The 27,293-nt window shown below is 56.9% G+C and overlaps 1 protein-coding gene across 6 annotated transcripts; it reads left to right on the forward strand.

Annotated features, from left to right (window-relative positions):
- The first annotated feature begins 219 nt into the window (after positions 1 to 219).
- LOC115834126 (reduced folate transporter) lies at positions 220 to 26,840 on the forward strand. 6 transcript variants are annotated; one of them, XM_030808883.1, is made up of 7 exons: positions 220 to 318; positions 4,565 to 4,802; positions 10,087 to 10,846; positions 11,153 to 11,354; positions 15,822 to 15,963; positions 25,430 to 25,921; positions 26,405 to 26,521. In XM_030808883.1, the coding sequence occupies exons 2-6, from the start codon at positions 4,614 to 4,616 to the stop codon at positions 25,901 to 25,903; spliced, it is 1,767 nt and encodes a 588-aa protein (XP_030664743.1). In that variant the 5' UTR covers positions 220 to 318; positions 4,565 to 4,613; the 3' UTR covers positions 25,904 to 25,921; positions 26,405 to 26,521. The 6 variants fall into 6 exon arrangements, with proteins under 6 accessions (XP_030664743.1, XP_030664742.1, XP_030664746.1 ...); XM_030808882.1 differs by having other exon boundaries at positions 25,430 to 26,840; XM_030808885.1 differs by lacking the exons at positions 220 to 318; positions 4,565 to 4,802 and adding exons at positions 7,293 to 7,433; positions 7,605 to 7,718 and having other exon boundaries at positions 25,430 to 26,840.
- Positions 26,841 to 27,293: the final 453 nt, after the last annotated feature.

The following is a 27,293-nucleotide window of genomic DNA, read 5'->3' on the forward strand; positions in this document are numbered from 1 at the left end:
CCCCAGGGTTAGGGCCGCAGCACGAGGGGCCGCGTGACCCTGGCGGTGACCGGGTGGGGAGAGGCCAGCCGGGCCGGGGCTGGGAGAGGGCCGTGGGCGGGCGCGGCCGTGGGTGGGAGGATGCCCCGTGGGGACGCTCCTGCCGCAGCGCCCGGCCACGCGCGAGGCCCCGCCCTCAGGACGCGTTCGGTGGGACGGACCCGCCCTCCCCGCAGCCGCGCGCCCGCCGCGCCGCCTTGTGGGCTCTGTAGTCCCGGAGTCCGCGTGCGCGGGGCCGGGTCCTGGGAGCCCCAGGGCAGCCGCCCTGCCGAGTCGCAGGTACTGGTGGGGAACGGGGCCACGGGGCCGCGTGTCGGGGGCTGCGGGGTGTCTGGGGCCCTGGGGTGAGTGCGGGGCGCGGGCCGAGGTTTGCAGGACCCTGGGAGGTGAGTGTGGGGGCTGGCGCTGGGGTCCGCGGGGCTCTGGGGAGGGTGCGGGGCGTGGGCCGGGGTCTCAGCGGGGGTCGCGGTGGCCAGGGCGCCGTGGGCTGCGTGCGGGGCGCCTGGCAGAACCGTTGCCGTGCAGCGGGTTTCCCGCCGCTAACTTTCCGCCCCAGCCTGCTAATGGGGTGGTGAGTCCCGCCCCCAGCCTGCCCTCCGCGTCATCCTGGGCCGCCAAGTCCCACCCCCGGGTCTGGAGGAACGCGTGGATCCGGCGTTCGCTCCCAGGCACGTGTTGCTTCGGTTCGGGCCAGCCGGCGGGTGAACCCTGCCAGCCACGCGTGGGGCGGGCCCCTGGCGCATCTCCAGGCCATTGTCTCCTGTGCCAGAAGCTTTGTAGGTGCGACTTCCCCTTGGAGCAGCTGTGGGTGCAGATCCAGCGGAGCAATCCCGAGGCGCCTCAGAGAGAGCCTGGACAGCCGCTGGAGCCTTTCCCGAGTGGGTCCTTCCAACACCTCTACAGCAGGAAAGCCATCCCCCTAGGGTCCTGTCCATCGGAAACTCCTGTCCTGGGGAGTCTGGCCTGCCTGGCCTCAGGACACAGGCTAACTAAGCTGGCCCCGAAATCCAGAATGCATCCAGAGGGAAGGTGGGATAAAGTCCTTGGAGGTGCCTGTCGGCCGCCCTGCAAAGAGGTGGCCTCCCCCTACGGAGACCCGAGGATTCCCGCACAGCCCAGATTCAATCAGCAGAGCCGAGGTCCCTCTGGCCCAGTGCACCTGCCTGCCCTGTCGAGGCCTGGGAGCCAGGCTGCATCTCACTGGCTGCCTTTGCCTGGGTGCCACCTGTGCACTGCTTGCTGCCATTGCTAATTGCTTTCTTTCTGAAGGGGCTTTGGTGGATTTTTATAATTCCAGATAGTACAGTTACCTGTGCTGGACACAGATGAGAAAGAGTGCTTCTCGGGTGTTTGGGCCTGCAGCAGTGATAGCCGGAGGGTCTAATTATGCTGTTAGGAACCCTGAACTTGGTCATCTGAATGGGGGCGGGAGGGTGTGCAATGCTTTCTTCTTCTTTTTAAACTAGCAGGCGTTCTAAGAACGTAACGAACATTCTTGGTTAGCCTTCCAGAGTAGGAGCTGGTTTAAACACGGAATGATAGGTGGCGTTTGCTTTTGTTTTGATTGCGGGTCTCCAGCCTTCTCAGGTGCTTGGAAGGACAGGGCCTGGGTGGGGGTGGTCACTGGGGACAGTGGGGCCGGGGATTTGCGGGGGCTCTTACAACCTTCTCCTGAAGGCAGGGATTCTCGCTGCTTCTCCGTGGCCCTCCTGTCTCGCCGGGGACTCCCTTCAGATGCCGGGAAGAGGCCTCAAGCTGTATGGGACTGGGCTGGGGTCTGGACACTTGGAGTCTAGGCTTCCCCTGGCTTGAGGCTGCGTTTCTGTGGTGGTGACCAAGTTCCCTATCTTTCCTCTTGGAGGTGGTCTTGGCCGTGATGGCCAAGCATCTGTCAGTGGGCTACGTTCACTGCACGTACGTTGAGTATGCTGGCAGCAGAGGCTGACAGTTAAGACCAGCAGCACCCCCTTGCTGGCTGAGACTCTGGCTGTCTCTCCAAGGAAGGAATGTTCTGGTCGCTTCTGGAGGTGGCACCTTTCAGAACAGTGGGCCCAAGTACCCAGGGCTCCTGGGCCCCTGGGGGTCCTGTGGGTGGGGATCTGACTCCTGCGGCCATGGACTGTGGGCCCAGACCCTGGGCTTACTTCAGCTCCTGATGGCTCCCCGTTGTCTGCGGTGATCTTGTTGCTCTGGTTGTCTGGGGATCGGTGCGCCTGTCTAAACCTGCTGACGGGTGGGAAAGTGAACTTGACAGGGAGTCCCAGGGCCGAATGGGTCTCCCAGTGGGGAGGAGTGGGTGCAGTCCAAGGTATATCCAGCTCTGCCTGTGGCCTCTCTGGGCAACAGGGTCCCTGGTGACGGAGCCCAACCTTTGTGCACTGATCTTCCCAGCTGTTGACAGGCCCTGAGGAGGCGTGGAAGGTGAGGCCGAGGCAGGCGACCATCAGATCTGCCTCAGCCTGGCAGTGGCCCCTGCCTGCGCTTCCTCCTGCCTGGCCGGCTGTTTTCATTCTGGCCCTTTGAGAACTAGGGTCCTGGCTGTCTCCAATGGAGGGTGCCGGTCCTATCTTCTTCCCAGCTGTGCCCTGCCATGGAGCTCCAGAAACCTCAAGGTTCCCCTAACCCTTCCCCCGCTTCCCTGCGGCCCCCATTGCAAGCCCACCAGCCTCTGCCTCTTAAGGGCTTCCCTGCCGTCACCTGTGTTCCTTTGTCACAGACATGAGTGTGTAGAGGTGTCAAGACGGGACCCCAGATGATGCTGATGGCTTTGCCTAAGTGGCCTGGGGAGGGTCTCTCTCTCTGGTCCCTGAAGGCCACCTCTTTCCTAAGCCTGTGTGTCAGGTTGGGGGCGGTTCAGGGAGCACTTCCAGCCTGGGTGGTCTCTGATACCTGGAGACTGAGTGCTGAGAGCCTGGGGCAGCTTTTCCTAGGGGTCCCTGGACCCCCAAAGCTGGCCCCACATCGAGGGATGCTCTGAGCCCCTGCTGGAGGGTTGGAGCAGACTCTCCTCAAATCCAGACCCTCTGCAGACCCCCCTGCCACCCTCCCAAGTCGGCCCTGTGGCGAGGCACAATTGTCTGACTGTGTCAGCCCAGTGCAGATGGGAGGGCAACCCCGCCCCACAAGGCTGCTCAGCTGCTCTCTGCATGTGCTGCATCCCCCCCCCACCTGAGCAGCAGACGGCCTTTCCACGCGCACTCTGCCAGGCCTGGCCTCCGGGAGCAGAGGTCAGCTGATACAGACGTGAGGTGCACCTGTGGGGGACCAGGGCCGGGTCCTGGCCTCACTGGGTTGGCTTGGTGTGGGCGCCTGACACACTTGTTTATGGCAGTTCACTTTTGACTTAATTGAAAGAGAACTTTACACCGAGTCCTTAAATAGAAACCCAGAGCCACTTGGCACCTGGAGACACGATTCTGATAAGTGGACAGGCTCCTGCCCCACAGCTGGAAGGCATGATTGGTGGTGGTGAGACGTGCTCTTGCCCACGCCAGAGGAGCCTTTCTCCTGGGCAGAATCAGGACTGAAAGAGACAAGCCCTTGAGTGCGCTGCGTGCTCCGTCACGTGCTCTGGCCGTGTGGGGCGGGGTGCTGCGGGATGGTCCCCAAGGTTGGATGCATGTTGCCTCGTGGATGAAGGCCCGTGGTCTGGGGTGCTCCATCTGGAACATGTCAGGTCCACTCATGGCTCCTGCCAGCTGCTTTTGTCTAGGGTAACCTGCCTCCGGGGATGTTGGGGTCCCTGGGTTCAGTGGCTGGGCCTCGGCTCCATCCCATCCTCCCTCCCATGCACGTTTCACCCCTGGCTGCCCTCAGCCCCCTCGAGGACACCTGCTTTTCCCTCTGCCCTTTCCTCACTGTGGGTTTGGCCTGCACGCCCTCCTGCCAGGGCATGGGGGCGGGTGCGTTCCCCACGCTTATGTGCAGGATCCGACCCCAGGCTGATGGGGACCTGAGGCTGGTACCTGTAACCACCCGCTGCTGGCCACTGTGGTGTGACCAGGTGTGTCCCCGGCCTCCAGCAGCGTCCGTTCCTGCCTGTGCCCTCCCTGGGCCACCTGGGGGCCACTAGAGCAGCAGCAGGCACGTGGGCTGCCCTCAGGCCTGTGGGGTGAGGTGTGCCCGCCCGACCGCCACAGCCACACGTACTGCCCAGCAGTGCCATGAGTCTAGTGTGGCCCCAAACCCTAAATTTTGTTAGTTTAGTTAATATAGTAAGTCAATTAGGTAATTAACTTGGTTTTGATTGGCATTTAAATCACTCCATGTGGCTGGAGACTTCCCTCAGCGTCGGAGACCCTGGAGGTGGTGACAGCCTGGCCTGGGGGACTCCAGCGTGGCTCAGGTGTGGGTGGCTCCCAGTTTGCTGCTACGGGGTGAGGATGGGTCTGGGGTCTGCATTCGTCTCCAGGGTGGTGTTTGGTCCTGAGTGGTGAGGAGGAGGCCGGCACTGGGCCTCGTTTTGCGGGGTAGGGAGGCCTGCAGACCATCTTCCAAGGTGCCCTGACTCCACCCCTCCTTCCAGGCAGAGCGTCACCTTCGTCCCCTCCGGGGCTACACGTGGCCTGAGCAGCATGGTGCCCTCCAGCCCAGCGGTGGAGAAGCAGGTGCCCGTGGAACCTGGGCCTGACCCCGAGCTCCGGTCCTGGCGGCGCCTTGTGTGCTACCTTTGTTTCTACGGCTTCATGGCGCAGATGCGGCCAGGGGAGAGCTTCATCACCCCCTACCTCCTGGGGCCGGACAAGAACTTCACGCGGGAGCAGGCACGTGGGCACCGGGGTGCCAGGGCGGCCGCCTGTGGGTGGGCGGGGAGCAGCTTCAGGGGCCAGGGCGCTCTTCCTGTTGGATGCGTGAGCACTTGAGGCTGCAGCGGGTGAGTGGCCGTGTCAGCTGATAATACGGTCCTGGAGGGAACCCGGCTGGGGTCTCACACCCCCTGCAGCGGGCACCATCAGATGGAGGGGCCTGGCTTCGGCCTAGTAACCAGGCTAGATAAAAAGTGATATTGTGTCCTGCAGAGAGGGAGGCTGCCCCACCCCCACCCGCCAGGCCGGGCTCATCGGCCCTCCTGGTGAGGAAACCCACGTCCAACCCTGCTGGGCACCTGCCTTCAACACAGACGTAGTGGCTATTTATCTAAAGAGATTACTGAAGGAATTTTCATTTTACTCAGCCATGAGGACAAAGGGTCTTATTGAAACTGTTCTAATGGACTTATGCCCAGTCACGGGTCTCTCAGGCCACATGAACGGTGGAGGCAGGGGCGGCCGTATCTGAAGCAGTTTCCTCCTGCAGCTGTGGGGTCCTTGTCCATAAGGCACATCCCCATAGAAGGAGCCTGGAAGCCTTTGTGGGGAAAAGCGCTCTCACAGGCCGCCGGCCCAGCTGGTCACCCGGACACCCCATCTCAGGGCCCTGGGCCTGTTCACCTGCCCATGCCAGCTGCTGTCCCCGTCCTCTGCACCCACATTGCTGTCGCTAGGCATGCCTCTTGTTCCCTGGGTCTCCTGGCCAGAAGCCGGGCCCCCACCCCTCCCAGACCCTAGAATTGTGAAACTGATGTGTAGCCGAGGAGTGTGCTCTTGGAACAGCGGAGGTGCTGTCTTTCCCGCGTGCCCGGCTCAGAGCACCGTGCAGTGTGATTGTGTGTTGTCCCACGGCCAGCACTGCTAACCGCCAGGCTGGGTCACTTTCCAGGCAAGGACAGGGTCTTGCCCTGGCTCTGGCTGTCGGTGGCGGGCCTGGAGCGGCAGAGCCATCTCCTTGACCCCTCATGAAGTGCCTTCTGCTCCTGGCCAGTCCGCCCCTCTCCCTGCCACCCACTAACCAGATGGCATCTCTGCTCTTAGTGGAGGGCCACTGTCCACCGCCAAGGTTATTTATAGGGATGAGCATTATGTGTGGCGTTTCCCTTAAAATAACAAAATAAGAAAAGTCTCTAGAGCGAAAATGTTTAAATCCCATCTGCCTGCCCTCTCATGTTGCACATTAACGGATTAAAAAGTAGATTCCAGAAATTAATCCATTCTACCAGGCCTTGGATATCATCAGAGGCATGATGGGTGCAGGCGCTGTGCGCACCTGCCACTTGGTGGGGCCCCCTGATCTCAGCCCCTCTGGCTGCACGAGAGGCCCGGGGAGAGCTTCATCACCGCCCTGCCTCCTGGGGCCCGACAAGAGCTTCACGTGGGAGCAGGCACGTGGGCGCTGGGGTGCGGGGGCGGCCACCAGTAGGTGGGCGGGGAGCAGCTTCGGGGGCAAGGGAGGCCCGGCCTGCCAGGACTCGCCAGCCCCTGCTGTTGCCGGGCTTGTGTCTCGTGACCCAGCTTTTGCAAGTTGCTCTCCTGCCCAATCTGGCTTGAGAGACGTTCCACGTGGGTTCAAGGCTGTTCTTAAGCTGCGCCTCCTGGGTTGAACTACAAGGTGCTTATCTGCTACTTTGCTGGAGGTGATTAGGGGATTCTGGCTTCTCCCACTGCAGGTGATGGCTATGGGTAGAGCACGAGCCGGCAGCCTCAGGTGGTGGGCCCTGACCCAGCTGGCCCGGGCTGGGACTTAAATGCTGCTTCCTCCGCAGCCTGCCACAGGCTGCCCGTGTTTCCCTCACCCGCTCGGGTGGGCTGCTGAGCGCCGGCCGTCTGGCCGGAGTGAGGAACGCGGTTTCCTTTGCTCACATTTGCTCTGCCTCCATTTCTCCCGCCGTGGGCCGGTGTTTCCTGGCAGCCCTGCAGTTGCTGTCCTCCTTGGACCTGGTTCCCTTTTCTGCCTCCTGGGGACCCCGTGCCCTTGGGATTGGACTGGCTGTGTGTTACATACGGTGTTTCTCTGGAGTTATTTTGGATTTGGCCAAATTTCTCTCCAGGGTTTCTGCTTTGAGTGTCAGCTGAGAGCGCTTTCCTCGGCCGAGTCTGTGAGCTGCTCCTGGGTGGGTTGAGGTTGCCTGGGCCCCCGCTGGAACTGTGCTGTGTGGTGGGAGCTGCAGCCCCCGCCCCCTCCAGGGAGAACCCCCGGCCCAGGACCCTGTGCACAGCAGTCCCTCCTGACCTGCGGCCCATGCCCCGTTTCCAGCCAGCCCCTGTTGGGTGCCCTTCTGTGGCATCCAGTCCTGCTGCCCCACACCTGGCCCTGCCCTTGTGTCCTGCCTGTCTTCGGGCCTTGTCCACCTTCCCGACCCCCTGTTCAGAGAAGCCGCCCTGAGGCCGTCTGGGCCTAGATTTGGGCCCAGCTCCCTGCACTCTGCCCATTCAGCTTGGACCCCATCCAAGACCTGTGGACAGCAGGGCCGATGCTGGGCTCAGGCAGCAGGAGGCTGTCCTCGTGTCAGAGCCGTGGCCGCCTGACAGATGCCACCTCCCTGCTGGGACCATTGTGGGGGCCTCTCCCCCCGCAGCCTTGTAAGTGGGACGGAGGTCACAGCTCTGGGCAGAGTCTCCCTGCTGTCTGCCTGCCAAGGCTGAGGAAGGGGGAGTAGGGGCCATCGAGGAGGCGCAGGGAGAGGAGCGGGAGGGCTCTGGGTGGGTGTTAGGGGGTGTTCAGGCTCCACGTTGACCCCGTGGTCTGCCAAGGGGGAGCTCTACACTCAGACCCTCAACTAAGACCAGGAGGTGCCTGATGAGGCCCAGCCTGCAGAGCCAGCTCCTGGTGGAAGAGGAAATGAGGCATGCTCCATTCATTCAGAGGTGGGTGAGGCTTCTAGCACCCCTGGCCGCCCTTTTCCAGAGAGCCGTGGGGTCTGGGGAGAGCCTCTCTGCTGGCTGTCTACCATTTTGACTCTGGGCTGTGGGCAGGACCTGTGCCCTGGCCAGGGGCTGGGGCTGTCATGCCCCCACGTGGCCTCCTGTGTCTGGGGGTCAGGGGTCCCTGAGGTCCTAGGAGGGCCCCTGCCTCTGAGCCGCTTCTTTCGGGATCTGCAGGGGTTCCCTGGGCTGGCCTGAGGAGGAGCCTCCCCCAGTCGAGCAGGCCATCAGCCAGGAGAGCTTGCCCACGGAGGGGCTGTTTGATGTCCCCAGGACATTGCTGTAAACACACTGCAGAAGCCGATGGCTGGCCCTGAGGCTCTCTGTGACCCAGTGTGGTCACTCAGCCTCCTGGCACGTGACCTGCCCTCAGAGTGTCCTGGAATGTCCTTAGCAGGACGGAGTGCGGGAGGGACCTTGGGTGCCTGGTGCTACTGGGACCACAGCCTTTGGGTCAGCCTGGCCTCCATGAGGGTGCAGGCTCCGGGGTGTGACCTCAGGGTGCCCTGAGGTGGGGTCTCTGGGCAGCCTTCCCCTGAGCCCCTGGGAAGCTTCTCAGCATGCTGGCCTGGCTGCAGGGTCCTATTGCGCAGCTGTTCACAGTAGCTGGTGGCCAGGCTCTGAGCCTATCGGGCCACACATCTTGGGTGTGCCAGACACGAGGCCGAGAGGCCCTGGGGAGGCGGCGTGGCTCGGCGCAGCACCCCCTATGCTGACCCAGGGTTTGGTCCTGTCAAGTGTGGCTGGCAGGGGCTGAGGTCACCTGGGACAGCACAAGTAGGGCTGTGGGGTTGCTGGTGGTCAGGCCTGAGTTGGGTGGGGCCTGCTGGAGGCCCAGAGTCCAGCAGGGCCCTGCTGGCTCACCTGGTACCAACCTCCAGCAGATCTGAGGTGGGGTCTGGTGGGGCCTGTGGGCAGGGCCACCTGCTGATAATGCACCTGGGCCAGGGGAGGCTCCAAGCATAGGGTGGCTCCCACGTCAGTCCCCAGGGAGGGGCAAGGCAAGCGGCTTGGGCCTCACAGGGGTGGGTCCTCTTCCTCTGGACTGTGCTCAGGTGTGCCCAAGTGTGCCCGCAGCAGCCCTGGCCCCTGCCAAGACAGCTGAGGACGTTTGGTGCCTGCCTGGAGTAGAGTCTGGGGCAGTGCCCTCTGACCTTGTCCTGTAGGAGGTAGCACCCGCAGCCCCGTGCCCAGCTCCACGTTCTCATGGAAGGTGGATGTGTGTTGAGGCCACAGGCATGGAAGCCAGGCCTGGAGTGTCCACCAGCAGCTCAGTGGCCAAGGCTGTGGAGCTGGGTTCCCACATAACATGTGATGGAGGAGGTGGGGGTGGGCAGGCTGACAGCCTGTGCTCCGCCTCCTGGGTGGGTGCAGGGTGCCTGCAGGGGCGCTTGCCCCCCTCCTTGCCCCTGGGTTGGAGTCTGGCCTTAAAGACCTCGCTCTGGGGGCAAGTGTGAGACGGGAGTGCGCAGCCCTGGGCCCTCTGCCCTACCCCACGCCCTCTCTTTCCCCTTCTTCCCCTTCCTGTCTTTCTTCCCCTGCCAGGTTCCCCTACGAACAGTCCCTCCCACGAACCTGCTGTTCCTGATCCTGCCCTTCCTTTCTGTGTCTTCTGTTTTTGTCTCTCTCCGGGAAGGATGGAAGGAGCTTGTGCTGGTGTGAATGTGTATGGGTTACAGCTGTGTTTTCCATAGTGTTTAAAATGAAATAAAACCATGTTTTTATTCTATTAAAAATAGAGAAGCTGGCTGGGTGTGGTGGCTGGCGCCTGTAATCCCAGCACTTTGGGAGGCCAAGGTGGGCAGATCACCTGAGGTCAGGAGTTCGAGACCAGCCTGCCCAACATGGTGAAACCCCGTCTCTACTAAAAATACAAAAATTAGCCCGACGTGGTGGTATGCACCTGTCATCTCAGCTACTCAGGGGGCGGAGGCAGGAGAATTGCTTGAACCTGGGAGGTGGAGGTTGCAGTGAGCTAAGATCGTGCCACTGCACTCCAGCCTGGGCGACAGAGCAAGACTCTGTCTCAAGAAAAAAGTAAAAATAGAGAAGCTTAGATGAACAGGATTGTTAATAACGATTCCTTCTGTGGCCACTGCCAGCTTTCTGCAGGCAAACGCTCCCAGGCTCCTGGGACGGTCGGGAGCCAGAGGTCCCTGTTCAGAGAGGACGATGCAGTGGGACATGGGACAGGGGCGTGTTGGGGAGAGGGGTCACACCAGGCAGTGTGTTGGGGCAGGAAGCCGTCAGCAGCCCCCCGCAGCCGCAGCATTGCTAACGCCTGGTGGGGCGCACGCCCGCCTGTCCGCAGGTCACGAACGAGATCACGCCGGTGCTGTCGTACTCCTACCTGGCCGTGCTGGTGCCCGTGTTCCTGCTCACCGACTACCTGCGCTACACGCCGGTGCTGCTGCTGCAGGGGCTCAGCTTCGTGTCGGTGTGGCTGCTGCTGCTGCTGGGCCACTCGGTGGCGCACATGCAGCTCATGGAGCTCTTCTACAGCGTCACCATGGCCGCGCGCATCGCCTATTCCTCCTACATCTTCTCTCTCGTGCGGCCCGCGCGCTACCAGCGTGTGGCCGGCTACTCGCGCGCTGCGGTGCTGCTGGGCGTGTTCACCAGCTCCGTGCTGGGCCAGCTGCTGGTCACCGTGGGCCGAGTCTCCTTCTCCACGCTCAACTACATCTCGCTGGCCTTCCTCGCCTTCAGCGTGGTCCTCGCCCTCTTCCTGAAGCGCCCCAAGCGCAGCCTCTTCTTCAACCGCGACGACCGGGGGCGGTGCGAGACCTCGGCTTCGGAGCTGGAGCGCATGAACCCCGGCCCGGGCGGGAAGCTGGGACACGCTCTGCGGGTGGCCTGCGGGGGCTCAGTGCTGGCGCGGATGCTGCGGGAGCTCGGGGACAGCCTGCGGCGGCCGCAGCTGCGCCTGTGGTCCCTCTGGTGGGTCTTCAACTCGGCCGGCTACTACCTGGTGGTGTATTACGTGCATATCCTGTGGAACGAGGTGGACCCCACCACCAACAGTGCGCGGGTCTACAACGGCGCGGCCGATGCTGCCTCCACGCTGCTGGGTACGCGCGCCCGGGTCCCCGAGGCCCCTTCCCCCGGAGGCCCCTTCCCCCGGAGGCCCCTTCCCCCGGAGGCCCCTTCCCCCGGAGGCCCCTTCCCCCGGAGGCTCCCCGTCCATCTCCCCCTGCCCCGTGGATCCTTCCCGCGGAGGCTCCCCGCCACCTCCCTCTGCCCCGTGGATCCTTTCCCCAGAGGCTCCCCCTCCCAGTCCCCTGCCCCGTGAATCCTTCCCGCGGAGGCTCCCCGCCACCTCCCCCTGCCCCATGGCCCCCCAGGGCCGCCGCAACTCCCCGTTCCTCCCCTCTCAGGCGCCATCACGTCCTTCGCCGCCGGCTTCGTGAAGATCCGCTGGGCCCGCTGGTCCAAGCTGCTCATCGCAGGCGTCACGGCCACGCAGGCGGGGCTGGTCTTCCTTCTGGCCCACACGCGCCACCCTAGCAGTATCTGGCTGTGCTACGCGGCCTTCGTGCTGTTCCGCGGCTCCTACCAGTTCCTCGTGCCCATTGCCACGTGAGTTCCAGAAGGGTGGGAAGCGGGGGGCGGGCAGGCGCCAGGATCAAGCCCCACGCTTCGCTGGGTGCTCCCACCTTCCTGCCGCGCCCCAGCCGCCCCGCCAGCCACCTGGAGCTGACCAGGGTCCCTGCTTGGTTCTCCCTGGGACCTCGGGCGTCCCTGCCTGTGCCGTCCTGCCGCTCCCTCAGGCCCTCCGTGCTCCTCTCTGAAGCCTGCTGGGCTCACAGCCTTGCCCTGCTCCCAACCCCACCCTGCTCCCAACCCCACTCTCCAGGCCCCAGGCTGCTGAGACCCCATCCAGGCAGGAGTGGGAGCACCCACCTGTGTGAGTTCATCCTCAGCTTACACTCACGCCAGGCACTCACACCACACACACACACCACACACTCACACCTGGACACACACCACACACTCATGAACACACACCACATGCTCACAGATGGACACCCACTACACTCACATGAACGCATCACATGCTTACCCATGGACACACATCACACAGACACACACCACACACATGGACACACCACATGTTCACGGACACCCACCACACTCACATGAACGCACCATATGCTTACACATGGATGCACACCACACATGGACGCACGCCACACACTCACATGGACACACCAGACACAGATGGATACCACGCTCACATGAACACACCACATGCTTACACATGGACACATAGCACACATGGACATGCTACACGCTCACAGATGGACACACACCACACACATGGACACAACACATGCTCACACATGGATACACACCACACGCTCACACATGGACACACAACACGTTCACACATGGACACAACACACGCTCACACATGGAGACACCCACACATTGACACACTCCCACCACATACTCAGACCACACACACTGACACAGACACTGACCCTGTGCGCTCACACCGGCCCCTGCCTCCCTGGACCTGCCCCCTCTTTCCTGCCCGCTGGGAGGACTTTGGCCCCACCCCAGTTCCCCTTCCTGGGCTTCCCCTCCGGGGTGGCCCCCGAGCCCGTCTCCCTCCCTCCGTGGGTCATCCTCCTGGGGCTTTTGCTGGTCACGAGCCTGTTTGAGCTGAGAGCGCCCTCCTGACCCTTGCATTGTGCCCTCTGCGTCAGTGGCCTCACCCCTGCAGCATCCTGCCTGAATGTGCCCAGCCCTGTATGTCTCCATCCTCCCTGCATGCAGGCAGCAGTCTCCTGGCATGGGCAGCCCGGCCCACCCTTCTCTCCCGCCCCTGCCATACTTGGGGCCCCTTCTGCTCCTGTGTGGCCGCCTTCTCCATGCTCCCCGAGGCCCACACTGGGCTCCTGCCGTCCCCGGCTTGTGAAGGCCCGGCGTGATCTTGCTGGGGCCCCCCTCCCTGACCTGCCAGCACTGTGGAAAGGGCCAGAGCCTCTGCTGACGTGCCGTCCCATTGCTGCGTCTAGGGGGACAACGCCCGAAAGGTTTTAGTTATAAAGTCACTGATGCCCATCGCAAAAAATCTCACACGGTGCAGCAGCGTGCAAAGCAGAAAACTGCTGTTTGCTATGGGGAATCCCAGCATTTTCTGCTTGTCTGTGTTGGGTTGATGTCAGACACAGATGCAGGTGGTCACTCCTGGTCATGAGTGGTGGGCCTTACAACCCATCCCCAGTTTGTGGGTAAAGTCACCATTTCCATTTTTCTTGCATGAGGAAAACACTGAGATGAATGCCCTACCACCTACATTTTTGTTTCCAAATTCTAATAATGACCCTCAGGTGGATTCCTGGAAGGGGAATGGCCAGGTTGGAGAGTATGTGCTTTTGAAAGAAGGTTTCTGTCAATATTGCAGGTACCCTGCAGGCCGGCATGCGGTCTTCCTCCCCGTCAGGATGGTGGAGTGGCCTCCCCACCCTCCCTGAGCCCCTGACGGGCCGGCTGGGCTCCCAGCCTTTCCTTAACCAGAGTGAGGCCGGCCGGCCTGCTGTGGACTGAGTGGCGCCTGTGTGTCTCCTGACTGTGTTGGGACTCGCTTCCTTCCCTGCTGATCTGGGGAGCATTCATCTGTATCATGTATTTCTAATCACCTGTGCCCCCATCACGCCCCGCACTCGTTTGCCTTTAATTCAACTCACAGTGTTTTCTGAGTGTCCTTGGAAGCACCCTGGGGGCTGGCCTGGGTTCTGCCCTGCCCAGCGCCGGCGTCCAGAAGCTCTTGTTTGTGCTGGGTCCTCCCTGTTGTTTGTCTGCCCTTCATCCCACTGACCTGCTCACCGGGACCTCTGTGTGCTTCCTGTCCTCCCTGCCGCCCGCCCACCTGCCTGCCCGCCCCCCCCCCCCCCCGTCTCCACTGTCCCCACTGTCCCCCTGTCAACAGTGCCTGGCAGCACAGACCCCTCTGCCCTTCTCTAAAGGGTTTCTGGGCATTTTTGTTTACTTTTTCTTCAGGTGAAGTTTAGGACATTTTTTGTCCAGTTATTTTTTTTTAAGCACTTTGCGGGTTTTAATTAGAACTGCATCCAAAGACTAGTTTCTTTTTTTTTTTTTTTTTTTGAGATGGAGTCTCGCTTTGTCACCCAGGCTGGAGTGCAGTGGCGCGATCTCGGCTCACTGCAAGCTCCGCCTCCCGGGTTCACACCATTCTCCTGCCTCAGCCTCTCCGAGTAGCTGGGACTACAGGCGCCCGCCACCACGCCCGGCTAATTTTTTGTATTTTTAGTAGAGACGGGGTTTCACTGTGGTCTCGATCTCCTGACCTCGTGATCCTCCCGCCTCGGCCTCCCAAAGTGCTGGGATTACAAGCGTGAGCCACCACGCCCAGCCAAAGACTAGTTTCTTTGCAGAGCACCAGAAGCCTGGCGTGTCACCTCTCCACGTCAGGAATGTGGTGCCTTCATTCCTGGACATGTTCATGCCACCGCTCACCTCCAGGGCCCGCCCTGCCCAGCTGCCACTCACCTCCAGGGCCCACTCTATCTGGCTGCCACTCACCTCCAGGGCCCACCCTGCCCGGCTGCCACTCACCTCCAGGGCCCACCCTGCCCGGCTGCCACTCACCTCCAGGGCCCACTCTATCTGGCTGCCACTCATCTCCAGGGCCTGCCCTGCCTCCAGGCCCCCCCTCCCCCCCAACTGCCACTCACCTCCAGGGCCCACCGGGGTATACCCGGCTGCCACTCACCTCCAGGGCCCGCCCTGCCTCCAGGCCCTCCCTCCCCCCCAACTGCTACTCACCTCCAGGGCCCGCTCTGCCCAGCTGCCACTCAACTCCAGGGCCCCCCCCACCCAGCTGCCACTCAACTCCGGGGCCTGCCTTGCCTGGCTGCTGCTCATTCACCGACTCTGTAGTTTCACTGCTCTTCTAATTTATCAAACATTTAATCATGAAAGACTTTCGTTCCAGACTTTTCTGTCTGTGCCCAGAGGTTCTCTTGATGATTTTCTGAGTGTTTTGAGATGCCTGTGACCTGGTCTGTCCCAGAGCTCATGGGAGCCCTTCCAGGCATCTCACGTTTGTGTTTTGTGACACCCATTGTATAGGTTCAGCATCCCTAATCAAAACAGCCAGAATTCAGCCAGGCGCAGTGGCTCACACCTGTGATCCCAGCACTTTGGGAGGCCGAGGTGGGCAGATCACCTGAGGCCAGGAGCTCGAGACCAGCCTGGCCAACATGGTGAAACTCTGTCTACTAAAAATACAAAAATTAGCTGGGCGTGATGGCGCATGCCTGTAATCCCAGCTACTCGAAAGGCTGAGACAGGAGTATTGCTTGAACCCAGGAGGCAGAGGTTGCGGTGAGCTGAGATTGTGCCATTGCATGCCTGGGCAACAGAGTGAGAATCCATCTAAAAATAATAACAAAAAAAAATCCAGCATTTGAAATACTCCAGAATCTGACAGTTTTTGAGCACTAGAAAGACAACCCAGTGGAAAATCCCACACCTGACCTTGTTTGACGCGTCTCAGAACGCAGTCAAAAGTTTCTTCATGCACAAAATTACTGCAGAACTCAGGGTGAGGCCCTAGGCAGTAGCAGGCAACCCCTTTGCTTGCAAATGTCTGTTAGGTATTATATAAACTCACCTTCTGGCTGTGTGTATACGGTGCATGTGAGCATAAATGAATTTTGTGTTTACACTTGGGTTCCATCCTCAAGATATCTCATTGTGGATATGTGAATATTCCAAAATCCAAAACGTCTGGTCCCAGGCATTTTGGATAAGGGACCCTCACTCTGTACTGAGCCAGGGGGATGCGGCAGCTCCCAAAATGGCCCCTCGAGGGTGGCCTGGGTGCTGGCTCCTGCCTGGCAGGGGCGGGCATGTGTGGGAGAGATGGGGGCCTGGTGGGGGGCTTGTGTGTGCCCTGGGACCCCATGGCTGCTGGGCGGGTCATGGGCTGGTGGGAGCCAGGCTGCAGGCTTTTCCCTGTGGCTGCTTCTCGTTCTCCCAGCAGTGCCTGATCTGCCCACTCTTCCCGTTCAGCTTTCAGATCGCATCGTCTCTGTCTAAAGAGCTCTGTGCCCTGGTTTTCGGGGTCAACACGTTCTTTGCCACCATCGTCAAGACCGTCATCACTTTCATTGTCTCGGACATGCGGGGCCTGGGCCTCCCGGTCCGCCAGCAGGTGAGCCCATTTCAGGCCTGCGTCCTCGGGGATGGAAGCTACTTGTGGGGACGCCGTCGAGGCCTCCTGGTGCCCGCCTGATGTGGAGCCCACTGTGGGCTGGGGGCACAGGGTGCGGGCCTGGGGCTTCCAGTGGGACACACCAGGCCAGCGAGAGCAGGAAGTGAGGGAGACCCCATCGGGGCTCCGTTGTTGTGGGCGGGAGCCTCCGTCAGGCCCTGGGCCTCGGTGGGAGCGACTGAGCCTCTGCTCGCCACGGCAGAGCTGTCCCTGTCTCCGCGCTCTGCCTGTGGCTGCCGGAACTTGGCGTCCTTGAGTGCTGGCTAGAGGCCACGTGAGCTTTGTTCTCTTCAGGAAGGAGAGCTGAGCAGAGTCACTCAGCAGTGTTGGCGCGCAGGCCTCTGCGGGTGCCCTCCCCTTTCCCACCTCTCGCGGGCCTTTGCTGCTTCTGAGAAGAGCTGGAAAACACGCATTTAATTCCTGAGGGTCCCAGCCAAGGCCGGGTCTCCGAGTGAGCTGGAATCAGCCACGGTGGGCGTGGTGTGAGAGGTCCTTCCAGGCTCCTCAGGACTGCCCCAGCCTGCAGCTAGACAGATGCCCTTGGCAGGTGGGACAAGGGCTTTGTCCACCTGGGGCCCAGGTCTTACTGGGCAGGAGGACTGTCAGGGTTAGCCCTGATCCTCTGAGGGTGCTGAGTCTGTTCAGCCTCAGTGACTCCAGAGCTCAGGGTGAGGCCCGGGCAGTAGCAGGCATCCCCTTCGGCTCGCAATGCCTGTTAGGTGAGGATGGCTGTTGCTCACTCATCGAAATGCATTCTTCAGCCCAAGAGTGTCATTAGGGCCTGTCCACACTGGCAGGCCACGTGGCCCTGTTCCACAGAGCCCTCCGGGTACAATGCCCCCAAACCCAGGTGTGAACACTTGGGGCAGGTGAGCCTCCGAGGCCCGGGGGTGAACACTCAGGGCGGGTGACCTTCCAAGGCCTGGGGGTAAACGCTCGGGGCAGGTGAGCCGCTGACGCACAGGGGTGAATGTGTCCAGGTCTGGCCTGGGTGGACACAGCCTCCTGGTGGCTGGGCTGGTCTCAGGTCTGCAGAAAGGGGGGCCCAGAAGGCTTCTATTAAACGCATGGCCCCAGGGTGGGGTGCCGGCAGCAGTCTAGCTGGCTTTGGAGGGGCTCCAGCACCCGGGAGCAGGTCCTCCCCATTCTTGGAGCCCTGAGTTACCTCTGTCCCCGGACGGCAGTGGCTGCCAGCATGTATGGTCAGGGAGCGCCTGTCCCAGGGATACTCCAACAGCCCTGTGTGGCTCCAGCCAGGCTGGGCCTGGCTTCTGACCTGCCTCTGGGTGCTGACTGCCCCTGACTACCGTGCCCGGCCCACCTCTATCCCTCTGTGACTGCCTCTTGTTCAGCCCCTGGCAGCTGGAGGGGTAGATGCCTGAGGGCCCTTTGGGGACCCTGTGCGTGTGCTCCCCTGCAGCTGCCCTGTGGAGGGGACTCCTCATAGTGGGCTTCTGAGGGCCCATGGGGGCTTGGTGCAGGGGGTGGAGCAGTTCTTCCCCAGAGGGCTGGTCACGAGGAAGCCTTTTCCCTTCCTCATCTGGTCCTGGTCCTGGTGTGGCCGCGAAGGCCGCGGGGGAGACGGCTCTGGCCTGTGGTTCCTGGCTGCCTCTTGTCACATAGAAAAGAAACACATGGACTTTTCTCTGGCTGGTTCGATTTCTAGGTTAAAAAGTAACCAGTGGGGCGTTTTGCTCATGGCTAGACATGCTGTTGACTCCAGAGGAGGTGGTGCCGGCTCATTTTGCCCACCCCCCCCCCCCCACCACCGCCGTCTGTTACTGGGTGCCGAGTGTCCACTCTCGTTCCTCCAGCATGGGGAGAACAGCTGGGCCAGGAGTTCAGGCTTGGTTGGGGGTAGAGTCTGGAGACGGGTGGGAGCAGTGATGGAGCACAGGGGGACAGACAGGCCTAGAGCTTGCCTGGGTTTGCCTGCTTTTTAAATTAGGCTTTATAGTTGGGTAATCTTATATTCACATGCTGTTTAATAAATGATACAGGGAGATCCATGTACCCCGTACCCAGTACCCAGTTTTCGCAGTGGTCACATCTTGCAGTTCTGTAGCACATCACGACCAGCATGGTGACAGTCAGGATCCAGAACATTCTATCCCCACAGGGATCCCTCACGCTGCTCTTTATAGCTATGGCCCACCCTACTCCCAGCCTCACCTCCTCTTTAACCCCTGGCAGCCACTACCCTCTTCTCCACTTGTATGATTTTGTCATTTCAGGAGTGTTGGATAAACACAGCTATGCATTGTGTATCGTTTAGGGATTGGCTCTTTTCACTCAACATGACTCTCTGAACATTCATCCAGGTTGTTACTGTGGCTCTAGCTGATTCCTTCTTGCTGCTGAGTGGTGTTCCAGGGTATAGATACAGCACGCTTTATTTATTCACTATTCTAAGACTTGTTTCCAGTGTGGGGTATTACAAATAAAGCTGCTACAGACGTTCTTTTATAGGTTTTTGTGTGAATATAGGTTTTCCTTTCCCTGGGACACACACCCAGAAGTGCAAGTGCTGGGTCACCAGGTAGTTGCCTGTTTCTCTCCAGGAAAGAAGCAGGGAAGCAGCCCACTTTCCATAGCAGTCGTACCGTTTTATATCACCACCAGCAGACTTCGAGAGATCCAGTCACAGCGTCTTCAGTATGTCGTGTTGCCACTAGTTTTTATTTTGGCCGTTGTGATAGGTGTAGTGATATTTCATTGTGGTTTTAATTTGCACTTCCCTGGGCGATAATGTTGTTTAATTTGCATTTCCCTGGTGGATAATGATGTTGAACATCTTTTTATGTCCTTATCTTCCATTTGCAAAATCTTCATGTCTTCTGCCCATTTTCTCATTGGATTGTTCATTTTTATACTCTTGAGTTTTAAGCATTGTTTGTGTATTCCAGATATTAGTCCTTCGTTGGATATATACAGTTTGCAGTTTTTTTTCAACTCTGTAGCTGGTTGTCTCATCTACTTAACGTGGTCTTTTACAGAACAAGTGTTTTTTAACTCCTATGAGGTCTGATTTAACAGTTTTTCCTTTTATGGAAACTCTTTGCCTAGCCCTGAATTCAGAAGATTTTCCACAAATTTCTTAAGTTTCGTGTTTTTACATTTAAGTCTCTGATCAGCTTTGAGTTAATTTTTGTATAAGATGTGAAGTTTAGGTTGAGGTCACTTTTTGTTTGGCCTGTGTGTATCCATTTATTCCAGCATCATTTGTTGAAAAGACTTAGCTCTCCCCATTGAATTACTTTCGCACCTTTGTCAAAAGTTGGGCATATTGCTGGGCGTGGTGGCTCACGCTTGTAATCCCAGCACTTCGGGAGCCCGAGGCAGGCGGATCACGAGGTCAGGAGATTGAGACCACGGTGAAACCCCGTCTCTACTAAAAATACAAAAAAATTAGCCGGGCGTAGTGGCGGGCCCCTGTAGTCCCAGCTACTCGGAGAGGCTGAGGCAGGAGAATGGCGTGAACCCGGGAGGCGGAGCTTGCAGTGAGCCGAGATTGCGCCACTGCACTCCAGCCTGGGCGACAGAGCGAGACTCTGTCTCCAAAAAAAAAAAAAAGTTGGGCATATTTATGTGAATCTGTTTCTGGGTTCTTCATCCTGTTCCGTTGAACTATATGTTTACTCTTGTACCAATATCACAGTCTTGGTTATGAAGCTTTATAGCAAGTTTTGAAATTGGATAGACTGATTCCTCCAACTTCTTTTTATTCAAAATTGTTTTGACTATTATAGTTTCTTTGCCTTTCCATATACATTGTAGAGTAATCTTGTCTATGTCTGCAAAAATTCTTGCTCAGATTTTGTCAGGAATTGCAATTAAGCTAGTGTATCAATTCTGGGAGAACTGACGTGTTTACTGTGTTGTTTTCCAATCCATGAACATGGTATATCTTTCCATTTATTTAGATCTTTGATTTCTTTCAGCATTTTGTAGTTTTCAGTATATGAGTACTATACATGTTTTTAGTTTATACTTTTTTTCAAGTAGATCAAACTATATTTTGAAATTTGTTATCTGCATTAGTCTGTTTGGGCTGCCGTAGCAAAATATCACAAACTGGGTGACAAACAACAGAAATATATTCTCTCACAGTTCTGGCAGCTGGAAGTCTGAGATTAAGGTGTTGGCAGGTTGGTTTCTCCTGATGCCTCTGTTCTGGGCTTGCAGGTGGCGTCTTCACCCTTTGTCTTCATATGGTCTTTTTTTCTGTGTATATGGTCCTCCCTGGTATCTTTTTTTTTTTTTTTTTTTTTGAGATGGAGTTTTGCTCGTTGCCCAGGCTGGAGTGCAATGGCGCAATCTCGGCTCACCACAACCTCCTCCTCCTGGGTTCAAGCATTTCTCTTGCCTCAGCCTCCCAAGTAGCTGGGATTACAGGCATGTGCCACCATCCCTGGCTAATTTCATGTTTTAGTAGAGATGGGGTTTCTCCATGTTGGCCAGGCCAGTCTCGAACTCCGGACCTCAGGTGATCCGCCCGCCTCGGCCTCCCAAAGTGCTGGGGTTACAGGCGTGAGCCACCACGCCCAGCTAGTGTCTGTCTTCTTATAAGGACATCCAGTCAGGTTGGAGTAAGATGCCGTCCTTGTGACCCCATTTAACCGTAATTACCTTTTGAAAGGCCCTGTCTTCAAATGCAGTGACATTGCGGGTTAGGGCTTCAACATATGAATTGGGTGATGGGTTCACAATTCATTCCATAATAGTGTATACGTGTTCATTGCTAGTGTATAGAAATATAGTTGATACTTGTGTGTTTATCTTGTATACTGCAATTTTGCTGAGCTTATTAGTTGTAGGAGGCTTTTCCATTTTTTGGTCTTTGTTTTTTAAATTCCTTGAGATTTTCTCTGTAGATAATTATGTCATCTGCAAATATTTCTTCCTTTCTGACCTGTATATCTTTTATTTCTTTTTCTTGACTTAGTGCACTGGCTGGAACTTTATTAATTCTTTCTTTCTGCTTGCTTTAGATTTATTTTGCTCTTTTTTCTAGGTTCTTGAGGTGAGATATTGATTTGAGACTTTTCCTCTTTTCTAATTTATGCATCTAATGCTATAAATTTCCCCACTCAGTACTGCTTTAGTTGCATCCCACAAATCTTAATAGGCTGTGTTTTCATTTTCATTCATTTCAGTGTGTTTTTTGATGCATCATTATTTCAAATTTTGTTGTTTAATTTCCAGGTGTTTTGAGATTTTCCTGTTATCTTTCTGTTATTAATTTCTTTTTTGATTCTATTGTGATCAGAAAACAAATTATTATTTCAGTTCTTATAAATTTAAGATTCGTCTTATGACCCAGAATATTATCTGTTTTGATATACTGTGGACACTTTGAAAGAATGTATATTCTGCTTTTGGGTGGAGTGTTCTGTAAATGTTGATCAGATCCTGTTGGCTGATGGTATTGATTTCCTCTCAGTTCTTGTGGATTTTCTGTCTAGTTTTATTATTATTGAGAGGGGGTATTGAAGTCCCCTAAGTATAATTGTGGGTCTGTTTCTCCTTTCAGTTCTGTCATGTTTTTGCTTCACATATTGGCAGCTCTTTTGTTTGTTGCATACACGTTTGGGATTGAAATTTGTTTTGGTAGCCTGACCCTCTTGTCAATTGTGCAATAGTGGGATTACATAATATCCTTCTCTGTGTCTGCTGTCCCTGGTGTCTTTTTTTTTTTTTTTTTTTTTTTGCTTGGAAGCTTATTTTACCTGACGTTAATATAGCCACCCCTGCTTTCCTTTGATTAATGTTCGCATGATACATCTTTTTCCATCGTTTTACTTTCAACCTTCCTATCTTGGTATATTGGAAGTGAGTTTCTTGTAGACAGCATGTAGTTGAGTCATGTTTTTAAATCTACTTTGCTAATCTCTGTCTTACAGTTGGTGCATTTAGACCATTTATATTTGATGTGATAATTTGTATATTAGGACCCAAGTCTGCCATTTAGTTTTTAATTTTTCATTTATTCTCTGTTTTTAGTTTCTGTTTATATTTTTTGCAGCTTCCAGTGGGTTACTTGTACATCCTTTAGAATTTTGTTTGGTTTATCTATTGTGTTTTTGAATGTACTTAGTATAGCTTTTTTGGTTGCTTTATGTATTACATTAATACATAAAGTTTGAGTGAAGTATAGAAACTTTGCCTTCCTTTATGTCACTTTATCATCTCCTGCTTTACAGTACAATTATCTTAAATATTTTCTCTACATACCTTTATTGCTACATAAGAAAATATTGTAATTTTTGCATTAATCATCAGACATATTTTAGAAAACTAAAGAAGGAAAGTCTGTTTTATTTACCCATAATGTTGCCTACTGTGGTATTTCCCCTTTCCTGTTATTTCAAAATTCTTTCCTTCTTTAGTAATTTCCTTTCTGTTTAGAGAACTTGTTTTTTTGTTTGTTTGTTGTTTGCCATTATTTTAGATCTGCTGGTTACATATTTCTTCTCTTAGTTTTTCTTCATCTGAGAGTGCCTTGATTGCTCTTTTATTCTCAAAGGATGTTTTCACTGGATAAAGGATGTTTTCACTGGATATAGGATGTTGGGTAGACAGTGTTCTTTCTTTTAGCCTGTGAGAAATGTGGTGCCCCTTCCTCATAGCTTTCAGGATTTTTATGAGAAATTCCTGTTATTCAAATTGCTTGCCGGTAAAGTGTCATTTTTCTTTGGCCACTTCCAAGATTTTTTCTTTATTTTTATCATTAGCGTATAGAAGTTTGAATATGGTATGTGTTGGTGTGATTTTGTTTGGGTTTTCTATTTGGGGTTTGCTCAGCTTCATGAATCTGCAGTGTACATCTCACCAAATTTGGGAAGTTTTCAACCATTATTTCCTGAAATGCTTTTTGAACCCCACTCCTTTTCTCCTCTTTTTCTAGAACCCCCATGTCACAAATATTAGATGATGTTATGTAGTCCCACAAGGAATGAGGCTTCGTTCATTTTTTTTCAGTCCATTTTCTCTTTTGTTCAGGTTGGATAATTTCTATTGTTCTACCTCCAGTTCATTGATCATTGATCATTTCTCTGCCTCTTCTATTTTGTTTTTTTTGTTTGTTTTTGTTTTTGTTTTTCTTTGAGGCGGAGTCTTGCTCTGTCGCCCAGGCTGGAGTGCAATGGCGCTATCTCCGCTCACTGCAAGCTCCGCCTCGCGGGTTCACGCCATTCTCCTCCCTCAGCCTCCCAAGTAGCTGGGACTACAGCCACCCGCCACCACGCCTGGCTAATTTTTTTTTGTATTTTTAGTAGAGACGAGGTTTCACTGTGTTAACCAGGATGGTCTCCACCTCCTGACCTCGTGATCCACCTGCCTTGGCCTCCCAGAGTGCTGGGATTACAGGCATGAGCCACCGCGCCTGGCCAATTTTGTTGTTGAGATGATTCATTAAGTTTTAAAATTTTGATTATTGTACATTTCAGTTCTAATTTTTTTTTTATTTCTCCTATTTCTTTGCTGAGACTGTGTTTTTTCATTTGTTTCCAGCATGTTTGTTATTGTTCACTGAAGCATTCTTTATGGTGGCTGCTTTAAGATCTTTCTTGGCAAATTCTGCTGTCTGTGTTGTCTTAGTGTTGGTGTCTATTCATTGTCTTTCAGTTTGAGATCTTTGTGGTTTAGTGTGCCAAGGGATTTTGTAGTGAGATGCAAGCCTTTTGGGTATGATGTAATTTCAGCATCCTGTTGTGGCTGACGCAGCTCCTGCAGGTCAAGTGGGGTGTGCACCTCGCTACAGGCAGGTGGGGTGGAAGTCCAGGCTCTCACTCAGCCTTTGTGACACCTGAGGGAGGGTGGGTGGCTGGGTGGGGGCTCCTTGTTGCCAGGCAAGGATGGGAGTCCAGCTCCCCTCGTGGCCACCTTAATGCCCCTGGGGTTGGGACATTCTCATTATTGCTGGGTGGGTGAAAGTCTGGGCTCTCCGCTTGACCTCCTCCGACACGCCCCAGCATGGAGGGGGACGGGCACGCTCTTACTACTGGGTGAGGATAAGAGGCCAGGCTCCCCACATGGTCTCCACTGACTCCATGAGGCTTTGGGCGTGACAGCCTAGGCTTCCCTGTGGTCTCTGCTGACTCCATGGGGGCGAGGGTGGGCGTCTTTACCAGCCAGTGGGAGTGAAAGCTCTAGTGCCCACTGGTGTTGTCTGACACCACCCCACAGGGGACTCGGGGGTCCTTGTTACAGGCTGGGGAGGGTGGGGGGTCCTTGCTGACGTGGTGGGTGGAGCCGAGGTCTGGTGTCTGGGGGGAGCAGGGCGATTCCTGTTGAAAGGTCTTTCCTCATGTTGGGCTGCCCCTTCCCTGGGTTAGGCCAGAGAGAGCTGCTTCCACGGGCTCTTTTTCCTGCATCTGTTGGCTTTTCCAGCCTGCTGCCTTCTTCAGTTTCAAAATATCTGAGGCAAAAAGAAAAGCCCCCAGGGAGCTCTGCGTGGCACAGTCTGCCCTTGCGTGGCACAGCTCCCCAGGCCCCGAGGGCCAGTCTGCCCTCCTCACTGCTGCTTTCAGAGTCTTCCCAGGTGTTTATCTCAGTGTCTTGAGTATGAGAAGAGCAGGGAGAAGCGTGTCAGCCCCATCTTCCTGAGTTTGCTTTAAAAACAGCTTTCCTGGAAGGGCGCCGGTGCCGAGGGGCTGCAGGGATTCTGGCCTGCGGGTGTGGAGCCGGGGCCTCAGGGATCTTGGGCGTCCGGATTCACTGGGCTCTGCCCACAGATGTCCTGAGGGCACTGCAGCCTCCTGAGCCCTCTGCACCTCTGGGAATGATCAGGTCCCTCCCTGGTGTCCCAGGGACATCTCCAGTCCCTCCTGCCCCTGGCAGCTGTGAGAATCTGGAGAGATGTGGCCACCGCTGGTGCCACTCCTTCTGGTCATCGTAGCACAGCCTCCACTGCTGAGGTGGAGACGGGCTCCATGTGCAGGCTGCTGAGGGGTCGCTCTGAGCGTGAAGCCCTGGGGATCAGCTCCCGGTCACCTGCTGTGGCTCTCCTCACCCTGCTCTGCCAGGCAAGACGTTCTGGCCCTCATGGGCGCCCTTCCGCTGTCTCAGCACCATGGGTGGGCAGCAAGCATCACCAAGCAGGGGCCTCGGGAGCAGACCCTGCAGGCCACGCAGAAGCAGGCCACCTGCCAGGTTCCGAGGGGTTCTTGGGAAATGGTGGGAGCCCCCCTTCAGGCCTGTGCCAGGCTGTGGAGGTAAGGGGGGCTGTGGTAAGCACTGTGGCACCTGCTCCCGGGGCTGGCCTGACTGCTGTGCAGTGTTCAGGGTCAGCCTCTGAGCTGGAGGAGAGTGAGCCTGGGAGCAGGCGTCGGGGTGTAGGGTGCCAGTGTCCCAGCCAGGCCCCTCCCCACCGGCCTCACCGGCCTCACCCGGCCTCTCTTTCCAGTTCCAGTTATACTCCGTGTACTTCCTGATCCTGTCCATCATCTACTTCTTGGGGGCCATGCTGGATGGCTTGCGGCACTGCCAGCGGGGCCACCACCCACGGCAGCCCCCAGCCCAGGGCCTGACGAGTCCCATGGAGAAGGCAGCACAGGCACTGAGCGTGCAGGACAAGGGCCTCGGAGGCCTGCAGCCAGCCCAGAGCCCGCTGCTCTGCCCAGAAGACAGCCTGGGGGCTGTGGGGCCAGCCTCCCTGGAGCAGAGACAGAGCGACCCAGCCCTGGCCCCAGCCCCGCAGACAGCTGGATTCCTGAGCCCAGTGACAGCCCCTTCCGCCTGCACTCTGTGGTCCGCCCAAGCCTCAGGCCCTGACGCTGCAGATGAGACTTATCCCCAGCCGGCTGTCCATCCTCCTGGTGTCAGCAAGCTGGGTTTGCAGTGTCTTCCAAGCGACGGTGTTCAGAATGTGAACCAGTGACTCTCGGGCGCCCCTGTGGTAACTTTGCAGGTGGCCCTCGGTGCATCCCCATGACCCCTGCCTCGAGGGCCGCCTGCCTTAGCCGTGGAGGCCTCTGCTTATCCTGCTGGCAGGCCCCCTAGGACTCCCCCTGCCCTGTGCTGCACTCTGGCGGTGGCCACACGTGCTGGCGACACTCAGGGCAGCTGCCTGGCCATGCTGTCCCTGTGCTGTGCCCCGCGGGCTTTGGTTGCTGGAAGAGGTGGGTGGTGGGCTTCTGCGTCCACCAGGCCTCACTGGCTCATGCCCCTTGGGGGGCTTGAGACAAATCCTTTCTGCCCCCCAGGGCTGGCAAAGTGGCCTTAGATACCAGCTCAGGGGACACTGGCCCCACAGGAGTTGTGAGCCCTCTAGGGCAGGGTGGGAGCCGTGGCCCTCAGGTGTAGCTGAGCTGTGACATTGCCGGTCATCCTCGGTGCTCTTGCTTTTTGAAAGATGCTTTTTTTTTTTTAACTGACGTAGAATGAAGAACTGCATGTGGCTTCTCTGTCTGTGGAAAAGCCATCTCAGGTTGGCGGCAGACGCATCGTCATCAGAGGGGAGCAGCGGCTCTGGTCCTCGGAGCTGGTTCCTGTCTCCCACCCTAAGGGCAGCCCTCCATCGTCCTGTCTGTCCTTCTGAAGTGTGTCCATCCTGACCTGCGGGTCCTCAGCTGCTCCCACACTCGTGCCAGCCCGGAGAGGACTGGTCCCGGTCACCGCGGACGTGCTGGCCTTGGTACGTGCCAGGCTTGCCTGGGCTGGGGAGCCTTGGGGGGCTGCCTTTGTGGTGGGCGCTGGGGAAGTACGTCTCAGCGGCCTCAGGGTCTAAGGAGCGCTAGTGCCTTGTCCACAGGTGCAGGACCATCTGATGTGATGTGAACTCTTCCCACATACATTAAACACACTTGATAAGTGAGTGTGTGCAGGGCTTCTGATTCCAGGCCGGCCTGGCCTGGGGATTGAGGGTCAGCAGTCAGTGAGGCCAAGAGAGGCGTCCCAGCCTTCTCCCGCCTCCAGCCCACGCGGGGCCTTGGTGCCCATGAGCTGAGCCCCCCCCACAACCCTAGTCAACGGCCCTATCCTGTGGGGCCTCTGCCACATCTCAGCGGCCCCGGGTGAATGGCTGGCTGCTCACCAGCTCGGCACGGAGAGCTGGGGAGAGAATCTCTGGCTGGGTAGGGGTTGCTGGAGCTGCTGGACCCAGGGGTCTCCCGAGGCGGCTCAGGGGAGCAGGCATCTTGGGGTACCCTGGGTTGAGGCAGAGGCTGCACGTGGCAGATTGCCCGACTCAGTGGACGGTGCCGGTCAGACAGGGCCGTGGTCCCGGGTGCATCCAGGGGCCCTGCCATGGCCACCCTGGGGACCCTGCT

Source organism: Nomascus leucogenys, unplaced genomic scaffold, assembly GCF_006542625.1.
Source record: "Nomascus leucogenys isolate Asia unplaced genomic scaffold, Asia_NLE_v1 000176F_79739_qpd_obj, whole genome shotgun sequence".
Lineage (NCBI taxonomy): Eukaryota > Metazoa > Chordata > Mammalia > Primates > Hylobatidae > Nomascus > Nomascus leucogenys.

Bases quoted from the DNA above. Each gene is read 5' to 3' on its own strand.
- LOC115834126 (XM_030808882.1), top strand. From the start codon at position 4,614: ATGGTGCCCTCCAGCCCAGCGGTGGAGAAGCAGGTGCCCGTGGAACCT. The intron at 11,355-15,821 runs GTGAGTTCCAGA...CTTCCCGTTCAG, and splicing joins TTCCTCGTGCCCATTGCCAC to CTTTCAGATCGCATCGTCTC. The intron at 15,964-25,429 runs GTGAGCCCATTT...CTCTCTTTCCAG, and splicing joins GCCTCCCGGTCCGCCAGCAG to TTCCAGTTATACTCCGTGTA.